This window comes from Aspergillus sydowii (genome assembly GCF_001890705.1).
Source record: "Aspergillus sydowii CBS 593.65 unplaced genomic scaffold ASPSYscaffold_2, whole genome shotgun sequence".
Taxonomy (NCBI): Eukaryota; Fungi; Ascomycota; class Eurotiomycetes; order Eurotiales; family Aspergillaceae; genus Aspergillus; species Aspergillus sydowii.
This window is the reverse complement of record NW_024467860.1, coordinates 1,653,687-1,666,763: the sequence shown is the minus strand read 5'-3', so window position 1 is coordinate 1,666,763 and position 13,077 is coordinate 1,653,687. Positions and strand designations below refer to the sequence as shown.

Below are 13,077 nucleotides of genomic sequence, written 5' to 3'. Positions count from 1 at the left end.
CCTCCGTACCAAAGGAAAGATGCTTGACGTTATCGGAACAACTCTCGAGGCAGTCGCACTAGCCTTAACAGAGAGCGATTTTTGACCTTATCTACTAGGAAGGCCCAACTACTTAGACAGGAAAGTGCGATTACTTGACTTGGAAGGAGCAACGGTTGCCCCTTCTTCTCTTGGAAATGTATCTTGATTTCGTGGAGGAAGGAGCTACCGGCATGGTTCTCTCGGTCGTACCTGCCTGACAAGGGGAATTGTCATTTTGGTGTGCTGCTTTTATTTCGTAAAAGTCGGATCTATAACATGGTGATTATGCTCCGGTAGAGCATCCTATTCACATATATGCAGTTGTTCATTTCACTTGATTAAAATCCTATTTCTTTCTTCTACCATCACTCAAGTTTACATCCGCTGGCGCTGACGGGGAGCAGCGCGGATGATGTTGTCCACACGGAGGAGAAGCTAAAAGACGATTGATCAGTAGGTGTTTAGTTCAAATAAGTGATGAGATCTTACTTCAGCTGCTTCGGAAGCAGACGACACAACGGCCTTCTTCAACTTGTAACTTTCCACGACACCCAACTCATGCATGTCGGCAATGCCACCGCCAGGTGTAAGGAGATCCAGTCCAGAGCTGGTCATGCCGTTGTTGATGGCCTGTCGTAGTCGGGTAACGAGGTCACTGGAGTCTAGACCGGCGTTGTCGGCCAGGATTGTGGGGAGCTGTCTCAGAGCGAGGGCGAATGCGTCAACAGCGAGCTGCTTCTTGCCAGTGGTGTTCTGGGCGGCCTGTTCAACAGCCTTGGACATGACCATCTCAGCACAGCCACCGCCGAGAGTCACACGGGGTTCCTTGACGGTCTGGGATAGCACAGCCAGAGCATCGTGGAGAGAGCGCTCGGCTTCGTCGAGAAGTTGCTCCGTAGCACCACGGAGGACAATTGTGCACGCCTTACCGGCGGACACACCGGAGAACTTAATAAGGGTATCTTCACCGATGATGACTTCCTCAATCAAGTCACACTGACCTAGCTTGACCTGGTCGGGGTGATCGAAGGTCGAAGCGATCTCACCGCCAGTAACCAGCGCCAGACGCTCGATGCCGTCAAAGTCGGCGTGCTCAATAGACATAATGCCAGCCTCGGTAAACAGCTGTTCGGGCCAGTTGTAGATAAGTTGTCGGTTGACGAAGCAGTTGATACCGTGTGACTTGATCCGCTCAACCTTGGCCTTCATCTTCTCACGCTCCGCCTTCTCCAAGTCCGCAAGTTTCCCTGTTGACTCGACCTTCACGCGCGCACCGAAGATTTTCACCTTGTCCGTGTCCATAGCTGTGTTTGCAACCAGAATCTTGGCGTTCTCCAGACGCTTCGGTTGGTTGACACCGATCTTCTTGTCCAGAATGAAACCTTCATCGAGGTAAGAGTCGTTGAGCTTTCCACCGGCCTTCTTAATGATCTGAATGTGACTAAGGTCGGTTGATCCACGAAGTCGGAGGACGGCATCGCAGGCAAGGGTAGCGAAGTGGTCGCGGTCCTGGGCCAGAACCTTGGAGCTGAGGGTAGTACGGCCGATCGAGTGAAGGTCCTTGCGGAACTTCTCCAGGTCCTCGCTGCGGTCAACAGCAATCTTATCCAGGGCTTCCAGAGCAGCACGGCTGGCTATGCGGAATCCTTCGATGATAGTCTGGGGGTGAATCTTGCGGTTGACCAGCTTTTCGGCTTCCCGCAACAGCTCCGCAGCCAATACCGTCACGGAGGTCGTTCCATCACCGACTTCGTCATCCTGGACCTTGGAAATGTTCACTAGTACTTTTGCTGCCGCATTGTCGAGAGCGATCGCTTTAAGGATGGTAGCACCGTCGTTCGTAACGAGGATTTCTCCGGTCGACCTGCACACCGTCGGTCAGTATATCAGGAACCCCGCCATGCACACGATACCGGCCACTAACGCTGATTGTAAGATCTTGTCCATTCCCTTGGGGCCTAGTGTGCTCTTGACAAGGTCTCCGACGGCGATGGCACCGACGAAGGCAGAGAGACGGGCGTTCTCTCCTTTCTCCTCGATAACATCGTCCGCAAAGATCTGGGTGGGATTGGCGAAAGACGCCTAAACCGGTCAGTATAAAGCAGAGTAAAGAAAAAGAGACCTCAGCAAACTCACCATGATTAATGATTATAAAAGGAAGAAAAAGACTACCAGGGAGGGGACGGTGGTAGCTCAGGGATGCTGAAGAAGAGGCGGAGAGTCTCCCACAATAATTGGAGCGATGCGGGACAGCCCAGAAAAGTTCGCGATGTGGTCCGAGCTCCAGACCGCCCTCGAGCCTCTCTCATCTTCCAGTCGGTTTTCCTGCGATTTTCACCCCAATTACCGTGTTTTCAGAGATCCTACAATATATCTTCTTGGAAATGGCGGCTGATGACGAACAGACCAAATTGGCGCATAACAAGCGACCTCATTCTGAAGTAGACGCCGACGAAGACGGTACGTCTACCACCAGCTAGCTCTCCATTGCCCAAAACGCCGCTGACAGTGGAATAGGGAACGACTCTTCCTCTGACGATGACTTCGGTCCTGCCTTGCCGTCCGCTGATGCGCCCAAGAAGAAGCGCCGAAAGCTTCCCTTCGAGAAGGTCTACGTGAATGCGCTGCCCGTATCGCCTCGGTACTCCAAATCGCTCATGCACAAGGATCAATTATCCTTTACAACAGTGACGCCGCACACAGACTTCTTAATTACATCGTCGATTGATGGAGTAGTGAAGTTCTGGAAGAAAATGGCTGTTGGAGTCGAGTTTGTCAAGGAGTTCCGCGCTCATTCTACTGAGATCAAAAACGTCAGTGTTAGTGCGGATGGACGAAGCTTTGCGACAACAGGGTCGGACAAGACGGTCAAGATCTTCGATGTGATTACTTTCGGTATGCTAACGAAATAGCCATACTGTGACACTATAATGCTAACTCAATTGCAGACTTGCTTGCTATGCTGACTCTCAAATTCGACCCCCGCTGCATCTGTTGGGTGCATCCCCGCGGCGCATCCCTACCACTTCTAGCCGTGACCGACGAAGCCAGCAGCTTAATACAAATATATGACGGACGCGGCGAAAATCCAAACCCCTTACATACCCTGAAAAACATCCACCGAAGCCCAGTGGCGGCAATCGCCTTCAACGATGCCTATGATTGTGTCTTATCAGCGGACGACTCGGGAATGATCGAGTACTGGAGAGCCTCAGACGGCTCTTTCGAGAAGCCGGACAACGTATTTGAGCTCAAGTCTTCTACCAATCTCTTCGAATTCAAGAAGGCCAAGTCTACACCGGCCTCTCTTACAATTTCCCCGTCAGGAAAACAATTCGCAACAGTGTCGTTCCCAGACCGACAAGTCCGTGTTTTCGATTTCGGGTCAGGAAAGTTATATCGCAAATATGACGAATCGCTATCCACAATCACAGACATGCAGCAAGCTGGAACAGCGATCTATACCCTCGAAACTGTTGAATTCGGCCGCCGTCTCGCCGCCGAGCGCGAGCTCGAGAACCCCGTCACTAAGCACAAAGTCAACGTCATCTTCGACGAATCCAACCACTTCATCCTGTACGGCTCCCTGTACGGCATCAAATGCATCAACACGTACACCAACCGCGTTGTGCGCGTCTACGCCAAAGACGAACCCTTCCGCCCCCTCAACCTATCCATGTACCAAGGACAGCCTCAGAAGAAGGGCGTTGTGACCGTTTCCATGGCGGCCAGTTCAAACCCGCTCCTTGCCGAGGCCGAAGAGCGCGACCCTATCCTCGTCTCGACCGGCTTCGCAAAGGTCCGCTTCTATCTCTTCACCAACGAAACTGACATCTCCAAATCCACTCGCGATGTCCACAATGAACGGCCCCGCGATGGTGCCTCAGCTGCATCAACGACTGCAGCCCAGAAGTCCGCCGAGCTAGGTACCTCCGCCGTCCTCCACACCACACTAGGAGACATCCATCTCCGACTCTTCCCCTCCGCAGCCCCCAAGGCCGTCGAGAACTTCACCACCCACGCCCGCCAGGGCTACTACAACAACACTATTTTCCACCGCGTGATCCGCAAATTCATGATCCAGGGCGGTGACCCGCTCGGCGACGGCACCGGCGGAGAATCGATCTGGGGCGGGGAGTTCGAGGACGAGTTCTCGGTTCTAAAGCACGACAAGGCGTATACTCTGTCCATGGCAAACGCGGGGCCGAATACCAACGGTAGTCAGTTCTTTATTACGACAGAGAAAACGCCGTGGTTGGATGGGAAACATACGGTGTTTGGCCGTGCGGTGCAGGGGTTGGATGTTGTGCATAAGATTGAGAATGTCAAGACGCATAAGGAGAAGCCCGAGGTCGATGTGAAGATTGTTAGTATTACTGTTTCGTGATGGGTTGCTTTTGTATTATATTAGGTAGCTAGCTAGCGATTTTGATGATCTACTCAAGAAATATACCATTTCCTTTCTGCCTGGTACTTCGTAGATACCATATCTGGTCTGTCATACTAGCCGAAAATGATGTGTTTTTCAGGTTTCTGTCCATTTGCCTGCGAAGTAGTAAGTAGTTATTGCTGTACACGAGCATGCGTAGGCACGGGAATTTGTCATCTCCCAAATTCCCGAACAACTGCGAATGAACCACTCATTTAGTAGGAAGGAATAAACATGAAAACGGTCCAGAGGTGGAATTGATGGAGATCTTTCTCCACCTTCTATTCTCAAGATTTGTTCATCACTAGTTCATAGTAGACATCCATCGACTCGGAGGAAGACGGGGTACAAAGGGTGGCCAAAAGATACACGCAAGAAGGCAAAAACAGTCGTATCGACCAGACGCCCACAGGAGCGGGACAGGATGGAACAAAAAACCGTATGGCGAGATTGAATGCACAAAGTAAAATGTACGCATACCCCTGGGGAAGGGAAAAAAAAAAATCCAACAAGAAGTGGAAATGTACGAAGCACGGACGCAGAACGCCAGGTATATGCAAGCAATTGTCGGCAAAACTATAAAAACAAGAAGGTCAGGAAGCCGCTGGTCCAGGTTGGATCTCCAGTGCCCGCAGCAGTAATTGGATCAGCCAAGAGCGCGGAGGAAAGCATCATCGCTGCGCTTCTCTAATTTCGATATCGTTTACACCCTGCGATTTTTGCAGACGCGACGGCGCGGGCGCTTGTCGAGCGTTTGGCGGAACATATTCTGTCCGAGAACTGCTAGCGAAGGAATCTGTATTCGTAGAGTCATGGCGCCGTGCTGGAAGCACGCCCGGTATAGCGCCCGGTACGGGGGAATCGTGGCTACGGTTCTGGAATACTCTGCTGTCGCTCGCACCAGCGTGGTACAGATTAGGGTATTTCCTGTCGTGGCGTCGCTTAAGCCAGACTCCGACGACTGCAATGGTTGTGAACGCAACAACGAGGACTATGACCATAACTACCCATTTGTAGTGGCCATCCCACCTGGAATTCGTTAAGGAGCTGTCACACTCATTGGTTGGGAGAAAACTAACCATGACTTTGGAGCCGGGGTATTTGACGACGAGCTGGAGCTGGCCGAAGAGTCTGAGCCGTCATTATTGCTGTTGCTGTTGTTATCGTTGTTATCGTTGTTATTATTGTTATTGTTTCCGTTGTCATTAGAGTTTGAGTTCCCGGAATTGCTGCCCGTCTTGCCGCCGCTGTTGCAAAAGTCGACGTACCACTGCTGCAGCTTCTGACTATCACTCTGGCTCGTGCAGGTGCCACATACGCTCTGCGCATTGCTCTTCAGGCCCGTAATCAGGGTCGACTGGCAGAAACACGAAACGTAGGTTTGTCGGTTTGTCGCTGGGACGGTGGGAGGCGTGCAGGCATCGTCGGCCTGTGCGAGAATCTCACAGTTCACACCACAGGCGGGAAATGAGTCGGAAGCGGCGGATGGACGTAGTTGGACATCCTGGTCTTGGGCGAGAACGGAGGTGGTGAAAGCGAGGGCGAGGCAAAATAGTGTTAGGAATGAAGCCCTGAGCGAGAAGGGCCAGGACCCTGAAGTCCCTGAAGTCCCTGATGGCATGTCGGCGGTGGAGACCGGTGAAGAATGTGCGGCTTGCGCTCGTCAGTAGCCCAGCATTATTGGGATGCACGAGAGCTGAAGGAGGAAGACGGAGTGGGAAAGGACAAAGTAATTAACGAGCGGCGCCGACGAGAATGCAGACGACGGCTGTGAGTGTGAGTGTGACTGTGATTATTGTGGACGAGGAGATTAAGGATGAGACACGGTCCCTCCCAGTCCCGGTTGCGGCAAGTCAGCACCTTCACTCACTAACTCACTACGACATGGTGGTCCAGCACAAAGGGAAAGGCCAAAAACAGGTTCTATTTATATGGGCCCCGATATTGGTCCAGAACAGCCCTGGAAGCCGGCCGGTTTTTCCAAGTCTTCCAAGTTGTGTGTGTGTCTTGCTTCCCCTCTCCTGCGCTGCCGCTCCTCGTCCTCCCTCGCTTCGTCGCTGCTGTTTCGTCTTTAAAGAGCAAATGGGAACCCGGTTGCTTCTGGTGAGGGGGTCCAGACCAGCTCCAGTCAACACCTCCGCTTGCGTCGTGCCGGATGCGTGGTCATTTGCCAGGTCAAACTGATCTGTCCTCGCATCGCGCTATTTTCACTAGCCTTACTTCTCAACGACGCCCCCGTTACGGTCCAGGTCCAAGCCAGGAACCACGGGATGCAACGGTGGTGTCGCAACGGTCGGATTACAAGATTGTTTGTCTCCATGAGCGATTGGCTCAATGCTTGACTACGCTGAGCTACCACTGCCCGATCGGAATCGGATCCACGGATCGCCCCAGGATCCAAAAGATCTTCGTATTCGATTTAACCAACGACGCTACAACTGGCTTCGGCCGCTTGGCTTCGCAAAACTGCTGATGTATCTCAGTCCCACTAACTTAGCCTCACGACCGGATCACGTTGCGGACGGCCGCTAATACGTATCACAACCTAGACCCACAATATGCGGTCATTGAAGGTAATCGACGATCGGAAAACTTAACGGGCCAGCGTCCGACCGCAAAACAAGAGAACTAATACCAATGCCTTTTTCTCGCAAGAACTGCTCATCTGCGGCTGTTTCTGCAGCTCGAACGCGGAGTGTCCCAGAGAAGCCTTCAACGCCTGGTGCGGATAGCCGGAACTCGACTCCTCCCTCGTGTTGTTGTGGTGAAGCTCCAACAATAGACGTATACAGGTCCATATATGATCGCAGCCCGTCTCTTGGTACAAGAACCTCGATCTTATCTATCCCCGTAACCTCAGATGGATGCTGCGTCACAGAGGGCAGATCGAAAGTGACGCGACGCTTGCGCGGAGTGAGGTCATGGCAAAAGAATGGTGCATCTGTACGTCCTCTCGGGTAGAATTCGTCTGGAGGGGTTGAAACTTCCTGGGTGTACCGTGCTTTGACAATCTTCCAGCGGATGTCTACACCCTCGGCGTTTTTGCGCCCTCCATCTTGAGGTAGGGAATACGTCACCCCAACTTTGCCGTCCCCCGGTTTACTTTCCAGTGCATTCACAATGCGTTCCCTGCTGGCTTCGGCGGAGATGGGGTCCAGTGCTGTCAAGGCAAAGTCCCCTGGTAACCGGTTCCTCCAGTCATCTGGCTTTGTGATCCAATTGTACAGCTCGAGGTAGGTTCCGTCGCGGAATACGATAAGCTTATTTTGGCTCAGGCCACCTAGTAAGGGGGTCGTCTGTTAGTAGTGGTCAACCATGGATTGAATGAAGGGTCATACCAGTATGAACGCCACCGTTTATCACCGTAAAGTTGTCCGAAATCCAGGATGGGAGATTCTCAAACTGCTCCTGGTTGAACTGAAGGAGAAGGTGGTCGATATAGACCTGCTGAGTTGTCATCTTGGTTAGGACAAGTGATATATTGAAGAATGATGTGTTTCAGCGATGCGGGGTTCTGGCTTCAAAAATATAACCTTCTCAAGTCTCGTCATCTCATCCGATGTTGCGTCAGAACCGTCCCCAACAATTAAGCAATAGTATCGGGAACAATCCCGATCGATCTTACCTCGATCTGAATATTTGCAAACTAAGACCCTTTAAAAGCGAACGGAGCAACTCCTCACCAAAGCCCGTGATGTGTTTGGTTAAGCGTCATTTCAAGATGCCTTCATATACTCAAACCACCCCCAAAATGCCCTTACCACACATAAACACCAATAGCTTACCATGTCCGAGCCAGAACCAAATCCAAAACCCCGAGTAATCCTCGGCCTCATGACAATCGGCCCCTCCGCCAGCACCGGCGCCCGCATAACCTCCATATCCGACTTCCAACACCTCCTAACCACCTTCCAATCCCAGGGCTACACCGAACTCGATACAGCGCGAGTCTACACGGGCCGGGAACAAGAATCCTTTACAACAGCCGCAGGNTGGAAAGAGCGCGGCCTGAAAATAGCTACGAAATGGTACCCGCTACAGCCGGGCTTCCATACGCCGGCTATCCTGCGCGAGAAGCTCAATGAGTCGCTGAGAGAGCTGGGGACGGACTCTGTGGACATATTCTACCTCCATGCGCCTGACCGAGCCATACCATTTGTGGAGACGCTGGGGGAGGTGGATGCTTTGTATCGCGAGGGGAAGTTTAAGCAGCTGGGCTTGAGTAATTATACGGCGTATGAAGTTGCAGAGATTGTGACGCTTTGCTGTGAGAGAGGGTGGGTGAGGCCGACAATTTATCAAGCTATGTATAACGCGCTCAGTGAGTCTTTATACTCTATTAGGTGGACACGAAGTCTAACATATGTATGTTTTACAGTCCGGACAATCGAACCAGAACTGATTCCCGCCTGTCGCCACTACGGGCTTGATATAGTTATCTACAACCCCATCGCAGCAGGCGTTCTCGCGGGGAAATACAAATCCGCAGATACCATCCCATCGGAAGGGCGTTTTAGTGCACAAAGTCCAACGGGGCAGAATTACCGGAATCGGTATTTCAGGGACACGACGTTCGCTGCGGTGCGGGTCATCGAGGCTGCAGCGAGAAAGCACGGCTTGACCATGGCTGAATGTGCGTTTAGGTGGACGAGGCATCATTCGCAGCTGCAGTTTGCGCCGCATGGGAATGACGGGGTTGTTATTGGTGTTAGTAGTGTTGGGCAGATGGAGAGTAACCTGAGAGATTTGGAGAAAGGGCCATTGCCGGGGGATGTCGTTGAAGCGTTTGAGGAAGCTTGGACGCTTACGAAGGCCACAGCGCCGGTTTACTGGCATGGGGAGCTGGATTATAATTATGATACCAGCGAGGTGCTATTTGGTAGCCCGTAGGGTCTATAGAGCCGTCAAACTCCCTGTCTATAGCTAATCATGCTGTTTTAGTCGGCGGCTGCATGCGATAATCTACTTCATCCACTCTATCTTACAGCACAGGACTTATACTCTTTCGCCAACCTAATTCGGGAACTGATATGTAAATTGAAAGAAGAATAGTCAGCATGGAGGGTGGAAGCTGGAATCTCGTCGTCAGGTAGCGATGACTGTACTGGAGACTGAGGTCTGTTACTGAAAGAAGAAGGTGCTGCCCAAGCCCAGCTGAAGTGTCCAAATCTACAGATCAAACCAAACTGATGGCTTTCAATCTACCGTACAATTTACGATCAATACTATTAGAGATATTCATATTTGTTTACTTCCGACGTCTGTCCACTCGTTCAGCGCACCGCCGTGTTTATACAGAGGGGGCGCACCTCTTATATTGATACAGCCATGGTCTACTTCGACGGGTTTCCGGTCGAATTAATCGTACAGCAGCTTCAGGAATCCGACTTTGTTGGAATTAAGAGTTTGCGCGAGGTGCATTCAAGGGTGGACGATATTGTGAAGGAGAATGCCGCCCATATTTTCAGAGGCCTAAGGAACTCGCATCCAGTGCTCGTCACAGACCAATGTCGAAACTTATTCCGCCGGATAGCCTTGATTAATCACCAATCGGTTCTTTGTCATAACATCGATGAATACATCTCGCTTCTGAGTATTCAGACATCTACCGACCTCCTCCTGAAAAACAATCCCGAACTATCAACATATATGTTCGACCTTGGAGCACAAATCCAGCGTTTGGCGTGCGCATGCTTGACCACCCTACACGACAAGCTCGACACTGCGCTATATCCAGCTTCTGACAGTACTCTGGCCGGCGAAGAAGAATTGTATGGTGCTGCCTATTCTTTCTCTTGGGTTGAAGAATACCGGGTTTACCGAGCTCTATGGTACATGTGCTATCATTCAGACCTCCATGACGCCTTGGATCGGTGGAACTGGCCCTCAGAATCTATATCTAGATTAAATGAGTCTATTATTATGCTGCACATTAAAGGTTTCATTATCTACGAAATTCGGCAAGTCAAATGGGCATTGAAAAAGCTGGGGTTGCGTTGCGTCGCTGAACCACGCTGGTTTCGCACCAAAAAAGGCCCACTGCCACTTTTTCCAACTATTACGTCCTTCAGTGCTATTACGCCCTTCAGCTGCGCTGAATATCCCGTCTGGCCTTGCCCTACTCTGCCAGCAGAATCCGATGGGAACGATATTTGGGGCCGTTCATTTCATGCTTCACAAGCGCAATCCCAGGCTTTAAGATGTCTATGGCTGTGTAGTATTGCCGTCTTGAATTATGCGACTTATTTTGCAGTTCCACATATTAGTACCATGCGGCTTTTTCAGTCATTAGGCCTTTTTATATGGGATGATCGGCGGATGTTCACATTGGGTCTCGTGCGTCTCGTGCCAATAGGCCCCAGACCGGGAACATTAACGCCGGCCAGGAGACTTCATGGACCAGCTATACCTAGTTCTTGGACTCGGCTATACAGAAGGATTCTGGGACTGTCCGGTAGGCATCCCAACGCAACCCTTCCGCCTCCGTAAAAAGGGTGGTGGGAAAACTGGGCCGGATTCGGGTTCTAGCTGCGCGACCAGTGGTCAGATTTGCGCTGTATTTGTATTAGCCTTTAGTAAGGAGTCAGATAGAATTTCAACAGCCACATCCTTATAATTTCAAAGAGATACAGATTCTCTGCGCCAGAAGTCTACTCCGTATAGGGTTGCCACTTGCCAGCATCGGCGGGCCGCCCCGCCAGCTCCAGTCCCCACTCGTTCTCGTCCCTCACTTCAACAGTTCAACTTCACCCGAACCTTCACCTCAATGCACCCAACAGCACCACGATCCCCACCATGACAACCTCAATCCCATCATCAGAAGAACCAACAATGCCACCGCGAAACCTCCTCTCAACAATCTTCTCCTCCCTCTCCCACTCTCCCTCTGCCTCCCCAACGCGCTGGACGCTCCTCCGCACCCTCAAAAGCGAAAACCCAAACGACTTGCAAGGCGACCTCCACGGCACTGCAACATTCACTCCTCTACGCTCCCATAGACTCGACCCAACCACCCAAAACAACACACTCGAGACTGAAACGCAGGGCGATGGATACACAGACCTCGTCTACAGCGAAGAAGGCTCCCTCCCACAATCCTTCGGGCCCGGACTCCGCTGGACGAAGAAATATATCTGGAGACTCAGCGCAAACGGTCGGATAAGCGTATGGTTCGTGAAGATGGACAAAAAGCAGAAATCATCGGCGGATGGAGATGGGGATGGACAGGTGCCCGAGGAGGAAGCGGATTATCTTTTCCACGAATTCGACTTTGTGTCTTCTTCCTCTTCTGAATCAGCTTCGAAATCCGAATCGGGCGAGGAGTTTGTTACCCCGCCTGTGCCGCCTGAGGTTGCGTCGCACTCAGGACTGCAGACGCAGATTGTTGCGGCGCGCGGGAATCATCTCTGTATCAAGGATATGTATCGCACGGCGTACGCGTTTCGGGTTGCGGAGGGGAGCGGTGAGGTGCTTAGTTGGGCGAGTCGGCATGTGGTAAAAGGGCCGAAGAAGGGGCAGGATATAATTAACCTGTATTCGAGGGCTATGTAGATTGGGAGGCTGGTATAATGACTAATGGTATAGACAAATATTGTAGTGGTGCGATTTTACGTCCACTTTGGAGATTCGGATTTGATCAAGGGCTGCAGGAATGGAAGGAAGGATCATATCGCTAAGCCTAACCAACTATCGACGACCAAAACACGCAGGACCGGCAAGGTCCGGATATATCGCCCTCAGAGCGTATATATAAAGTTCGGCTTCTTATCACCTAAAAGCTGAATATCGCCCTGGTCCAAGCCCACCATCCAGTGTTCTCTGTCCCCGCGACGACGCTTCGTATTCTCCTTTCGCAGGAGGATATACTGTAACAGCGACCCTCCAAACTGGAAGAGCACGAGGTATGCCAGGACCGTCCCATGACCTGGGTAGAAATTGGGCTTGTCTGCACCGCGGTAGATGTTAGAAGAGACAATGCCGTTCAAGTTGCCCCAGCCGATGACGAAGCCAAGTGTCACGCCTCGTTTATAGACTCCTATATCATGTTTGTGAGTATGAGCAAATCTGTTGGAATTCTGCGCCATTAATTGCCGAGCGGAGAGGAAGTGAAAGAGACGGACCTTCGACATTGTTACTGGTCCATGAAATTGTGTTCGCAATGGCTGGGTAGATCCCCATCGCTCCTAGGAATGTCCCCGCATACCGCGCCCCAGCCGACTTTGCGCCGAGAAGCATCGCGAAGCCCGTGATTCCAAGGAAGGAAACGAGCATGTTGCAGATCCCACGCTGGCGGGTTCGGTCAGCGATGAAGCCGATTGCTACTGTGATGATTGCTGCGGCAGCGTACGGTGGCACGCTGAGGAGCTGCGCGTGGATGTCCGCGTAGCCTGGATTCATTAGTCTGACGTAAAGAGTTAATGGCCGGTAAACATGCCCTAATTCAACCAGTCAGCATTATTGGGGGTTTAAATGAGGGGAGAAATCTTTACTAATTCGTTGATAATAACGTAATTCCCGGTCGGTTCGTGCATCCCGGTCGGTTCGTGCATACCCCCCCAAAATCCATGCTTGATCAACTTTAAAGTACTGTACAACAACCAAAAGCGATTCAAATTAAATAAACTAAT

At 51.5% G+C, this 13,077-nt stretch overlaps 8 protein-coding genes across 8 annotated transcripts in view; 4 read left to right on the top strand and 4 right to left on the bottom strand.

The window, feature by feature from the left end:
- Positions 1 to 396: 396 nt before the first annotated feature.
- On the bottom strand, positions 397 to 2,160 carry ASPSYDRAFT_27961 (chaperonin-containing T-complex subunit CCT2; the record flags this gene model as incomplete). Its single annotated transcript, XM_040844458.1, has 4 exons — positions 397 to 456; positions 511 to 1,885; positions 1,946 to 2,103; positions 2,158 to 2,160. 4 exons carry the CDS (start codon positions 2,158 to 2,160, stop codon positions 397 to 399), a joined length of 1,596 nt encoding a protein of 531 aa, XP_040706118.1.
- A 245-nt stretch (positions 2,161 to 2,405) lies between these two features.
- On the top strand, positions 2,406 to 4,408 carry ASPSYDRAFT_86004 (WD40 repeat domain-containing peptidylprolyl isomerase; the record flags this gene model as incomplete). The annotated part of the gene is made up of 3 exons (XM_040851592.1): positions 2,406 to 2,481; positions 2,539 to 2,916; positions 2,970 to 4,408. The coding sequence occupies 3 exons, from the start codon at positions 2,406 to 2,408 to the stop codon at positions 4,406 to 4,408; spliced, it is 1,893 nt and encodes a 630-aa protein (XP_040706117.1).
- Positions 4,409 to 5,121: 713 nt separating this feature from the next.
- On the bottom strand, positions 5,122 to 5,996 carry ASPSYDRAFT_115500 (uncharacterized protein; the record flags this gene model as incomplete). Its single annotated transcript, XM_040840011.1, has 2 exons — positions 5,122 to 5,479; positions 5,530 to 5,996. Coding segments are annotated over 2 exons (825 nt in total), but the record flags the coding sequence as incomplete, so codon positions are not given.
- Positions 5,997 to 7,014: 1,018 nt separating this feature from the next.
- ASPSYDRAFT_145963 (uncharacterized protein) lies at positions 7,015 to 7,909 on the bottom strand (the record flags this gene model as incomplete). Its single annotated transcript, XM_040841576.1, has 2 exons — positions 7,015 to 7,730; positions 7,789 to 7,909. 2 exons carry the CDS (start codon positions 7,907 to 7,909, stop codon positions 7,015 to 7,017), a joined length of 837 nt encoding a protein of 278 aa, XP_040706115.1.
- A 327-nt stretch (positions 7,910 to 8,236) lies between these two features.
- ASPSYDRAFT_55206 (aldo/keto reductase family protein) lies at positions 8,237 to 9,340 on the top strand (the record flags this gene model as incomplete). Its single annotated transcript, XM_040848998.1, has 2 exons — positions 8,237 to 8,771; positions 8,829 to 9,340. 2 exons carry the CDS (start codon positions 8,237 to 8,239, stop codon positions 9,338 to 9,340), a joined length of 1,047 nt encoding a protein of 348 aa, XP_040706114.1.
- Positions 9,341 to 9,424: 84 nt separating this feature from the next.
- Positions 9,425 to 11,092, top strand: ASPSYDRAFT_637285 (uncharacterized protein). The gene has a single exon (XM_040850249.1). The coding sequence runs from the start codon at positions 9,779 to 9,781 to the stop codon at positions 10,937 to 10,939; it is 1,161 nt and encodes a 386-aa protein (XP_040706113.1). The 5' UTR covers positions 9,425 to 9,778; the 3' UTR covers positions 10,940 to 11,092.
- Positions 11,093 to 11,281: 189 nt separating this feature from the next.
- On the top strand, positions 11,282 to 12,001 carry ASPSYDRAFT_144393 (uncharacterized protein; the record flags this gene model as incomplete). The annotated part of the gene is made up of 1 exon (XM_040841425.1): positions 11,282 to 12,001. One exon carries the CDS (start codon positions 11,282 to 11,284, stop codon positions 11,999 to 12,001), a length of 720 nt encoding a protein of 239 aa, XP_040706112.1.
- A 185-nt stretch (positions 12,002 to 12,186) lies between these two features.
- ASPSYDRAFT_55203 (uncharacterized protein) overlaps positions 12,187 to 13,077 on the bottom strand; it is a gene marked incomplete at both ends in the record, with an annotated part of 6,204 nt that continues 5,313 nt past the window's right edge. Inside the window, 2 exons of the mRNA XM_040848997.1 lie at positions 12,187 to 12,485; positions 12,571 to 12,851. Of these exons, the coding sequence (XP_040706111.1) occupies positions 12,187 to 12,485; positions 12,571 to 12,851 (580 nt within the window). The remainder of the gene's footprint in view (positions 12,486 to 12,570; positions 12,852 to 13,077) is intronic.